The 12,273-nt window shown below is 38.4% G+C and overlaps 1 protein-coding gene across 2 annotated transcripts in view; it reads right to left on the reverse strand.

Annotated features, from left to right (window-relative positions):
- LOC128684784 (protein O-mannosyl-transferase TMTC4) overlaps positions 1–12,273 on the reverse strand; it is a 166,030-nt gene that overhangs the window by 39,975 nt on the left and 113,782 nt on the right. For both annotated transcript variants that reach the window (XM_053771046.2, XM_070101558.1), the window contains 2 exons: positions 5,507–5,700; positions 4,563–4,723 (listed from right to left, as the gene is read on the reverse strand). In XM_053771046.2, coding sequence (XP_053627021.2) covers positions 4,563–4,723; positions 5,507–5,700 — 355 coding nt within the window. The remainder of the gene's footprint in view (positions 1–4,562; positions 4,724–5,506; positions 5,701–12,273) is intronic.

Genomic DNA, 12,273 nt, shown 5'->3' on the forward strand with positions numbered 1-12,273 from the left:
CACAATAGATTTAACAACTGACATAGGCTCATCAGGGTCAGCCCCAAACCCTTCAAAATCCCTCTTGTGGACACAATCTGCCCACTTTTTTCTCCAAGCAGAGTTCAAAGTCCTGGTAGTCACTCCCTCCCAAGCCTTACCTATAAGGCTTATGCAATGGAGGATACCGAAGTGTTCTTTCCAAAAATCTCTTAGGGTCAAGTAAGTGTCTGAGGTCACATTAAAGCACCTTTGAAACATTGCTTTGGTGTAGAGTTTTTTAAAGTTTAAAATGACCTGCTGGTCCATGGGCTGGAGGAGAGGAATGGTATTCGGGGGCAAGAACTTTACTGTGATGAACCCAAACTCCTCCAAAATTAGGTCATCCAAGTTTGGAGGATGAGCAGGTTCATTGTCCATTACTAGGAGGCACTTGAGATCCAATTTCTTTTCCAGGAGGTAATTCTTCACACTAGGGTCAAACACTTCATTGAACCACTCGATGAAAATTTCCCTCGTGACCCATGCCTTACTATTAGATTTCCAAAACACACAATTTACTCTTCATAACATTGTTTTTCCTGAACACTCTGGGATTTTCAAAATGGTACACTAGTAACGGCTTCACTCTGAAATCCCCACTAGCATTAGCACAGAATATGAGCGTCAGCCTGTCTTTCATAGGCTTGTGTCCTGGGAGTCCCTTTTCCTCCTGAGTAATGTAGGTTCTCTTTGGCATTTTCTTCCAAAAGAGACCTGTTTCGTCACAATTGAACACTTGTTCAGGTTTCAGTCCTTCAGCCTCTATGTACTCCTTGAATTCACTTACAAATTTTGTAGCTGCAATTTTGTCTGAACTGGCAGCCTCACCATGCCTTACCACAGTGTGTATGCCACTACGGTTCTTAAATCTCTCAAACCAACCTTTGCTGGCCTTAAATTCACAAATATCAGTACTCGTTGCAGGCAATTTCTTTACCAGATCGTCGTGCAACTGCCTAGCCTTTTCACAAATAATCGACATCATAAGACTATCTCCTGCTAATTGTTTCTCGTTTATCCACACAAATAATAACTTCTCAACATCTTCGAGTACTGGTGATCTCATTTTTGTCAGCATATTTACCCCCTTTGCAACAACAGCTTCCTTGATTTCCTTTTTCTTGGCCATGATGAAAGCTATGGTTGTATGGGGTTTGTTATACATCCTGGCCAGTTCGGCCACATGTACGCCACTTTCATATTGTTCAACGATGTTTTTCTTAAATTTAATCATATTTCTCACCTTTTTTACCAAAGGCTTGGCACTAGGAGCTTTCTTTGGAACCATGGTAGCTTATTTAGTAGTTGCAAGCACTAAAATGAATGGAATATTATGAAATATTTCGTATGAGCAAGTGAGGGGACTGTCGCTCACTGGTAAAGAATGGCACACTGGCTGGGAATGGCTCAGAGCCGCGCGTACGCGTCCCAGACGAATGACTATTCGCGAGTCAAACTACGATTAGCGAGCCAATGTTTTGACGAAAACGTTACGATTTTCGAAAATTACGACTATCGAGTCTTACGATTATCGAGGGACCACTGTACAGTGGAACCTCTACTTGCGAGCATGTCCACTTGCGAGTTTTTCCAAATACGAGCAGTCAATGGGTCGATTTTTTGCTTCCATATGTGAGCAGACCTCAAGGCATGTTCCTTGACACTGGCGAGGGGCTCTTGCTCTTGATCTCGGGAATTGTATCTCATTTGTTTGTTGGAGTATCTTATTGAAACTTGGGTAATGTATGATGGAAGGATGCTTCTTAACCTACACCAAAAATTAAAGAAATCTAAGCATAAGTAATGGAGTTCACTTCTCAGCAATTAGCCACCCCTTAGCGGTAATTTCGAATGGTTTTTATGGTTGTATTCTCGTTTTTTTGGTCTCATTTGATAGAATGGAATATATATTACAGAAATAGATATGATTTTGATTGCTTTCACGACGAAAAGTGCCTTGAAATTGAGCTCAATCTAGGAGAAATGGTCCATTGCCTGGCTGTTTCATTCCAATATGCAGTCGTGAATAGGTTGACATTATTTTTAGAATTACTGTATTGCAATAAGGAATAACAGTAAATCATATTTTTTGTGTGAATAAAATTACAAATTATTATTATTGTCTTATACTATTATTATTATATAAATAATAATATAATATGTATAATAATAATACACATATAATAATGTACTACATATAATAATTATAATAATAGATGGCTTCAAAAGGCCGTCACTAGATGGCAGTGTTTACCACAACAAAGAGGGAGCGGCTGTGGCCGCCTCCACCTGTTACATAATGATATATTTTATTCATTCTAGAGTATATATCATGTTTCTATGTTATTTATATTGTTTGTTATGTCATATGAGATGAACTGTGATAGATAAATAAGCCGTATAGATGATATCAGCAAAATTATTCGTGAAGTATTTTGCCCGGTCTCCAGACAAACTCTCGTCCACCGCCGACACCGCCCGTACCACTACATGAATGACATATTTTATTCATTTTAGAGTATATATCAGGTTTCTATGTTATTTATATTGTTTGTTATGTCATATGAGATGAACTGTGATAGATAAATAAGCCGTATAGATGATATTAGCGAAATTATTCGTGAAGTATTTTGCCCTGTCTCCAGACAAACTCTCATCCACCGCCGACACCGCCCGTACCACTACATGAATGACATATTTTATTCATTTTAGAGTATATATCAGGTTTCTATGTTATTTACATTGTTTAATATGTCACATTAGATGAAGTGAGATAGATAAATAAGCCGTAGAGTTGATATTAGCGAAATTATTGAAGTACAGAATTCCGCTGGAATGGATTAATTGCATTTCAATTAATTTAAAAGAAGGAAATTGACTCTGCAAACGAGCAAATCCAGTTGCGAGAAAGGTCATGGAACGGATTAAACTCACAAGTAGAGGTTCTGCTGTATACATGTAAACCCACATATTAATTCAGCAATAAATAATCATGCTAGGGCCAGGTATTGAAATGATCAGAGGTAGGATAACAGATCTTAGCTTGTAAAATAACTAGAATAATAATAGCCTAAAAGCCTAAGTCCTGTAGAACCCTTAACATGAAAAAGAGAAAACAGGAGAGAGAAGATACTAATATGTTTTTTTGTGTGTGTGCATTTACCTAGCTATGTTTCTGAGGCTTGACCTTCAGCTCCCAAGTCTTCCTCAATCTACATTTCATTGGTACAGCTGGCTCCTAGTCCTACTGGTTTTTTCATACTTATCATTACCACCATGCATGGAATCAGCATATATCACCAGTTATCTAAGCATATTTTCCTTTAATACTACCTTGTGTCTATAAGTTTACATAGCCATCAATCCTGGTTGACCAGTAGTTTGAAGCAAGTGGTGATCTTATTTCCTTTTGAAAATGAATATTCTGTATATTCCACAAAGGCACACGCTCTAATCTAAATTTTAACACAATGTTTTGGCAAAGCCACATGTAATTTTGAATCTTATAATGAGAGGAATAAGACTGAGAGATGCAGTGTATAATTTGGTATTTTTAAAAAGTGTGTACATATAAAATTATTGTTTTAAAATAAATAATTTTCTAAACAATGATGGATTAAAATTATTAGTAGAATATTAGTTAATATACATTATAAAAGTTCACAGAAAAAGATCTAAAAATTATAAATCTGAAAGTCTGAGTAAAGATACTGGAAGGTGAAAATCTGAAGAAAAAGAAAACTGATAAGTTGCATTTATGTATGAAGAGCAAGTTTATAATAAGGTGAATTAATTTATCTTCATATTTTCAGGTTTAAGTAGCAGTTATTTGGAGATAGATAAATAAGAGCTTATGATAACCTAGACAATTCCTTTATGATAACTGACCAACATTTTTCTCATAAAATAGTTAACAAAAGTGAAGACTTTGAAAAAAGTGATGAAGACAGCTTGTGTATATGAAAATTGTATATGGTGTTTCAGAAATTTATATTTTTTTCCTGTGCACTGATATATACATAGATGTACAGTGGAATATACATGTATATTTATTATTCAGTGTAGAAAATACCATGTTATGAAATCATTGTGGTTGGGCCAGTTAATAGTATTTTTTTTTTTTAAATTTGATGAAAACTGATCAATGCAAATACAAGATGTACAAACCTATAATTTTCATGTATCATAGCAGTACAAGTTAAAATTTTACTGAATTCAAGCTTCTAGAAAAGAAATACAATAGACCTCTTCAATAATAACCTGTCAAAAGTATTCTTGCTCTTAATGCAGTGGATGTTTCACAACATTTATGGCAGGTAAGAGTTTCAGAGCAACTCACTCCTAAGGAAAGTAATTTCACTTTCACAAAGCCACATTAATTGTCTATGGCATTTAGTTTACTTGTCATGTTCATTTATCTTGTTATCTAGATATCTTTCCTGTGGCCTTGAGAAGCATACTCAGGTTATCCTGTGCACTTTTCAACATTGGATTAAGCCTCAGTGCATGGATGTAGGATTTTTCAGCTTGTTCATACTTACGCCAGCGATGATACAAGACACCGAGATTAGCCCAATAGTTGGCATTGCTTGGATCAAGGTTTGTGGCTTGAAGGAAGTGTGATTCAGATTCTTCATATCGATTGAGCTTTCCCAGGGTGTTGGCTAGGTTGAAGTGAAGTGCTGGCTCATTTGGAAGGTGTCTAAGTTAAAAAAAAAAAAAAGTAACACATTAAATTGCTGGAATATGATCAATTTTCTTTCTCATTCTTCATGGAATGCTCAGTAACAAATAAACTACCATAACTTTAATGAGGATTACATTAATAAAAACAGAGAATATGCAATTTGGATAAGTTGGCGACAAGTTATGAAAACAAGACCCACGATACTTCTTCCTTTCATTCACTATTGCAAAAAGACTTCGAACCTAACCCACAAATCAGAGATTCAGTTTTGTTTGAACACTGCTCATAAGTGAATTTGATAACATTTTCTACAGCAAATTATTTGGTAAAATGTGGAAAACCAAAAACATAATACAATCCACAATATTCAACAATTAAAAAAACCCATTAAGTATGGCATACCTTTCCATTTTGAGTGTGTATTTTCTCAGAGATATTAAAAAAAAATTGAAGGATGAGCTAAATCAGAAATAATACACGTACTTGTGGAGGTATGATAATGTATTCGTGAAAGGTCTATTATATTACTTTTGTACTCTGACCTAGTGACTCCAACTTCCAGAGCTCTCAAGGATGTCTTTTATATATCTACAGTAGTTAGTAATAAAGTGAAGAGAGAAATTTATGCAGTGAATTCTTCATGAAGCAGACTGCTTAAGAAACTAAATGTCATAATTCAAAATCAAATGGTATTCATATACTGCAGATAAAAAAAATCAATAAAAATCATGAAAAGCAGCCCTTATTGATGAGCCTTTAGAAGATCTACTTGTATTAAAATAAACCTGAGAAATGAACCTTAATGCTTTATCTGCAACTTCAATGGCTGGCTGATATAATCCCTGAGAGTCCAAGAGAATGAGCATGTTTGTCCAGGCCACAGCAAGGGAAGGTTTCAGAGAGGTGGCATTAGTCCAGGTAGCAAGAGCAGCAGTGTGATCACCTTTCTCTAAGTAAAGATTGCCTAAATTATACAGACAGTCTGGGTATACCTGAAACAAAAAAAAAAAAATCAGCAATATGTAAATGATTGAATAATAATGATAAATTTCAGATAGACATGTGGTGTACAGTATATCCCAGAATATTTGTAGATTAATTCACTTTCTCAAGTGACCATTATAAGGTAAGCATTCTTATTCCAATTCAATTTGTATAACAATTAAAAATTTTCTGTCAAACATTTGTTTAATTTTTCTATATACAATAGCATTTTTAACTACAAAGTACAGTACAGTGGACCCCCGCTTTACGATCACCTCCCAATGCGACCAATTATGTAAGTGTATTTATGTAAGCGTGTTTGTACGTGTATGTTTGGGGGTCTGAAGTGGACTAATCTAATTCACAATATTCCTTATGGGAACAAATTCAGTCAGTACTGGCACCTGAACATACTTCTGGAATGAAAAAATATTGTAAACCGGGGGTCCACTGTACTGGTAATACGTGTATTTCATAATTATTATGTAATATATTTAGGTACTAGGTTGGCAGACAGCAACCACTCAGGGAGGTACTACCGTCCTACCAAGTGAGTGTATTTGTTTTACATGATGATAGGATTGCTGGTGCCTTTTTTCTGTCTCAAAACATGCAAGATTTCAGGTATGTCTTGCTACTTCTACTTACACTTAGGTTACACTACACATGCCTGTACACGTTTTTGTATACACACTCATCTGAGTTTTTTGATTTTATCTCAATAGTTCTTGTTCTTACTGCTTTTCCTTTCATATCAATGGAGAAGCAAAATAAGAATCTTTCCTCTGTAAGCCATGCGTGTTGTAAGTCAACTAAAATGCCAGGAACTGCCATATAGCTTACTAAAAATAAAAATAAAACCGTCAAAGTGGGATGTTTGAATGTGCGTGGATGTTGTGCGAATGATAAGAAGCTGGATGTCCTGGCTTTAAGTGAAACAAAGCTGAAGGGGGTGGGAGAGTTTCAGAGGGGAGAAATAAATGGGATTAGGTCAGGGGTTTCAAACAGAGTTAGAGCTAAAGAAGGAGTAGCAATAATGTTGAAGGATAAGTTATGGCAGGAAAAGAGGGAATATAAATGTATTAATTCAAGGATTATGTGGAGTAAAATAAGGGATGTATGTGAAAAGTGGGTTATAGTAAGCATTTATGCACCTGGAGAAGAGAGAAATGTAGAGGAGAGAGAGAGAGATTTTAGGAAACGATGAGTGAGTGCATGGGGAGTTTTGAACCAAGTGTGAGAGTAACTGTGGTTGGGGATTTCAATGCTAAGTGGGTAAAAATGTTGTGGAGGGAGTAGTAGTTAAATTTGGGGTGCCAGGGGTAAATGAAAATAGGAAGAGGTTTGGTAATAAGTGATACATATTTTATGAGAAAGAGGATAAATAAGTGGGCGAGTTTCAGTGGGGAGAAATAAATGGTATTAGGTCAGGGGTTTCAAACAGAGCTAAAGAAGGAGTAGCAATAATGTTGAAGGATAAGTTATGGCAGGAAAAGAGGGAATATAAATGTATAAATTCACAGATTATGTGGAGTAAAATAAGGGTTGGATGTGAAAAGTGGGTCATAGTAAGTGTTTATGCACCTGGAGAAGACAGAAGTGTAGAGGAGAGAGAAAGAGATTTTGGAAAATGTTGAGTGCATGGGGAGTTTTGAACCAAGTAAGAAAGTACTTGCGGTTGGGGATCTCAATGCTAAAGTGGGTAAAAATGTTGTGGAGGGAGTAGTAGGTAAATATGGGGTGCCAGGAGTAAATGAAAGTGGGGAGCCTTAATTGAACTATGTGAAGAAAGAGGTTTGGTAATAAGTAATACATATTTTTTTTTTATTATCACACTGGCCGATTCCCACCAAGGCAGGGTGGCCCGAAAAAGAAAAACTTTCACCATCATTCACTCCATCACTGTCTTGCCAGAAGGGTGCTTTACACTACAGTTTTTAAACTGCAACATTAACACCCCTCCTTCAGAGTGCAGGCACTGTACTTCCCATCTCCAGGACTCAAGTCCGGCCTGCCGGTTTCCCTGAATCCTTTCATAAATGTTACTTTGCTCACACTCCAACAGCACGTCAAGTATTAAAAACCATTTGTCTCCATTCACTCCTATCAAACACGCTCACGCATGCCTGCTGGAAGTCCAAGCCCCTCGCACACAAAACCTCCTTTACCCCCTCCCTCCAACCTTTCCTAGGCCGACCCCTACCCCGCCTTCCTTCCACTACAGACTGATACACTCTTGAAGTCATTCTGTTTCGCTCCATTCTCTCTACATGTCCGAACCACCTCAACAACCCTTCCTCAGCCCTCTGGAGAACAGTTTTGGTAATCCCGCACCTCCTCCTAACTTCCAAACTACGAATTCTCTGCATTATATTCACACCACACATTGCCCTCAGACATGACATCTCCATATTTTATGAAAAAGAGATGGCTTAGCGCTTCTTTTTGATTATAATAATAATAATAATATGAAAAAGAGGATAAATAAGTATACAAGGTATGATATAGCACATAATGAAAGTAGTTTGTCAGATTATGTATTGGTGGATAAAAGGAGGTTGATGTGTAGGCTTCAGGCTGTACATGTCAATAGAGGGGCAACGGATTTATCGGATCATTACGTATTTAGTTGTAGCTACAGTTAGACTAAGGGGTAGATGGGACAAAAGGAAAAGGGCAACAGAAAGTAAGAGAGAGGTAAAAGTTTATAAACTGAGGGAGGAGGAAGTTAAGGCGAGATATAAGCAACTATTGGCAGAAAGGTGGGCTAGTGCAATGGGTAGTGGGGAGTTGAAGAGGGATGGGATAGTTTTAAAAATGCAACATTAAAATGTAGGGCAGAAGTTTGTGGCTATAGGAGGGTGAATGCAATAGGAAAGAGGAGTGATTGGTGGAATGAAGTAAAGGGCGTGATTAAAGAGAAAAAGGTAGCTTATGAGAGGTTTTTACAAAGCAGAAGTAATAAAAGAAGGGCAGAGTGTATGGAGAATAAAAGAAAGGTGAAGAGAGTGGCGAGAGTGCAAAAGGAGAGCAAATGATAGAGTGGGAGAGGCACTGTCAAGAAATTTTGCAGAGAATAAGAAAAAATTCTGAAGCGAGATAAACAAGCTAAGAAAGCTTGGGGAACGAATGGATTTATCAATTAAAAACAGAGTAGGGGAGTTAACAGATGGGGAACTCGAGGCATTGGGTAAATGGCAGGAATATTTTGAGGAACTTTTAAATGTCGATGAAGAAAGGGGGTAGGCAGTAATTTCGTGCACTGGCCAGGGAGGTATAACATCTTTTAGGAGTGAGGTAGAGCAGGATGGGAGTGTGGGGGAGGTGTGTGAGGCATTACATAGAATGAAAGGGGGTAAAGCAGCTGGAACTGATGGGATAATGACAGAAATGTTAAAAGCAGGGGCGGAATAGTGTTGGAGTGATTGGTATTTTTGTTTAATAAATGTATGAAAGAGGTGAAGGTACCTAGGGACTGGCAGACAGCATGCATAGTTTCTTTATATAAAGGGGACAAAAGAGACTGTAAAAGTTATAGGGGAATAAGGTTACTGAGTATACAAGGTACAGTGTCCGGTAAGGTTATTACTGAACAAATTAGAGGTTAGACAGAGAGCAGGATTGCAGATGAGTAAGGAGGCTTTAGAGTGAATAGGGGATGTAGCTCAAGTATTTACATTGAAGCATATATGTGAACAGTATTTAGATAAAGGTAGGGAAGTTTTCATTGCATTTATGGATTTAGAAAAGGCATATGATAGAGTGGACAGGGGAGCAATGTGGCAGATGTTGCGAGTGTATGGAATAGGTAGTAATTTACTAAACGATTTAAAAAGTTTTTATGAGGATAGCAAGACTCAGGGTTAGGGTGTGTAGGAGAGAGGGAGATAACTTCCTGGTAAAAGTAGGTCTTAGACAGGGATGAACAATGTCACCATGGTTGTTTAATATATTTATAGATGGGTTGTAAAAGAAGTAAATGCTAGGTTGTTGGGGAGAGGGGTGGTATTAAATTGTGGAGAATTAAATACAAAATGAGAGTTGACACAGTTACTTTCTGCTGATGATACTGTGCTTTTGGGAAATTCTAAAGAAAGATTACGAAGGTTAGTGGATGAGTTTGGGAGGGTGTGTAAGGGTAGAAAGTTGAAAGTGAACATAGATAAGAGTAAGGCGATGAGGGTATCAAATGATTTAGATAAAGAAAAATTGGATATCACATTGGAGAGAGGGAGTATGGAAGAAGTGAATGTTTTCAGACATTTGGGAGTTGACCTGTCAGTGCATGGGTTTATGAAAGATGAGGTTAACCATAGAATTGATGAAGGAAAAAAGGTGAGTGGTGTGTTGAGGTATCTGTGGAGACAAAAAACGTTATCTATGGAGGCAAAGAAGGGAATGTACAAGAGTATAGTGGTACCAACACCCTTATATGGGTGTAAAGCTTGGATTGCAAATGCTGCAGCAAGGAGACAGTGGAGATGTCCTAAGGGCAATGTGTGGTGTAAATATTATGCAGAGAATTCATAATGTGGAAATTAGGAGGCAGTGTGGAGTTACTAAAAGTATTAGTCAGAGGGCTGAAGAGGGGTTTTTAAGGTGGTTTGGTCATTTAGAGAGAATGGAACAAAGTAGAATGACTTGGAGAACGTATAAATCTGTAGGGAAAGGAAGGCGGGGTAGGGGTCATCCTCGAAAAGGTTGGAGGGAGGGGGTAAAGAAAGTTCTGTGGGTGTGGGGCTTGGATTTCCAGCAAGCGTGCATGAGCATCTTAGTTCGGAGTGAATGGAGACGAATGGTTTTTGGGACCTGACGAGCTGTTGGAGTGTGAGCAAGGTAACATTTTGTGAAGGGATTTAGGGAAACTGGTTACCCAGACTTGAGTCCTGGAAATGGGAAGTACAATGCCTGCACTTTAAAGGAAGGGTTTGGGATATTGGCAGATTGGAGTAACTATCTAAACTTTCATATATGGGTGCCTCTGCAAAGACAGTGATTATGTATGAGTGATGGTGAAAGTGTTGAATGATAATGAAAGTTTTTTCTTTCTTTTTGGGTTTTTATTTCTTTTGGGTCACCCTGCCATGGTAGGAGACGGCCGACGTGTTAAAAAAAAAAAAATTAGGTTCAAGGGAATATCCTGGGTTATATAAACTTAATGTAATTTCTGTGTCTATTATGCCCGTGTGCTTTCAAGACAACTGAAGGCACATACAGTGCTAGTCACGGCATTATGCCGCCCCTCCCCCACACATGTACCAAAACACAAACACATACCATGAAAGATTATAATATATATATTTGCACATCTACTGAGGTTTTAATACTTGGTGCTGTGTCCTTTAATCTTAATAAAGTCCCTCAGCCATGTAGGAAGACTCTCTCACAAAGTCTTGAGGGTTTGGGGAGGTATATTATTCCATGCCTCACGTAGAGCAGCCTCTAGCCATGGGATGGAACTGATATCCTTGCCCAGTAAACTTCATTTCACTATTCACCAGAGGTTCTCAATAGGGTTTAGGCCTGGGGAATTGCCTGGCCAGTCATTAAAGAACCTCACTTCATAGCCCTTAAGCAACAGAACTACAGATTTGGCGGCATAACACGGTGCACTGCCCTGAATAAAAACTGTAGCCCAACACTTGTCAAATGCCTCAGGTAAATTGTCACACAATAACTCCAGGTAATTATAGTGGTTCATATACTGGTTTTTGAGAAGCATAATGAGTTCACCAACACACTGAGCACTGAAACACCTTCAACCATGGGTGAGTCTGGGTATCTGGTGGTCCCACAGGTGTAGCGTGGGTCTAGCGGGTCACTACCTCTGGGCCAGTCAACACGTCCCCCACGGTTACAGGTGATGGTGAAGGTTGCTTCATCACTCCAAAGTACTTCAGACCATTGTTGAGGATTCCAGTGAAGATATTTCTTTGCATAATCCAGTCTGTGTTTCTTCTGTGGTTTGGAGAGGATCGGTTTCTTAACTTAGGGGTGACTACTGTAGCCCAGTTATGACACACGTCTGTTAACAGTTCTTACAGACACCTCTGAGATAAGATGTGGGTTCTTTTCTTTCAATTCTCTAGCAGTTATCTTAGGTGTACTTTCTAACTGCTTCTTTAACACAGAGGCCAGGCTGAACTTTGGCAGACGGTAACTCGACACCGCCACCAGCCTTGAAGTGCTGTACCCAGTTCCTTGCTGAATGCTCACAAACACCAACAATCTCCACTATTTCTTTCATCTGGTGCCCAACTATGTGAAGCCCTATGAGTTGAGCTATAGTTTCAGGTGTTAAAGACTTCCTTTTATCCATAATCAAACATGTATAGCCCCAAAACCAAAGGGAACACCGGACAAAAGATGGGGCGGACGAGAGACAAAAGTGCAACACTTCCTCTTACCACGACAGCCACGTGAGCACTGAGGAGTCACTGTGGAGTGTGGTGGCAGGCCGTGATGTCATGCTAACGGCTGTTACCTGGCATAATGCACTGACAAAAAAAACAAGACTCCCCTGTATGGTAGGCCTTTGATTTTCGTCAAGGCATTATGCTGTGACTAGCACTGTAGGTATT

Source organism: Cherax quadricarinatus, chromosome 5 (genome assembly GCF_038502225.1).
Source record: "Cherax quadricarinatus isolate ZL_2023a chromosome 5, ASM3850222v1, whole genome shotgun sequence".
In the NCBI taxonomy this organism is placed as follows: domain Eukaryota; kingdom Metazoa; phylum Arthropoda; class Malacostraca; order Decapoda; family Parastacidae; genus Cherax; species Cherax quadricarinatus.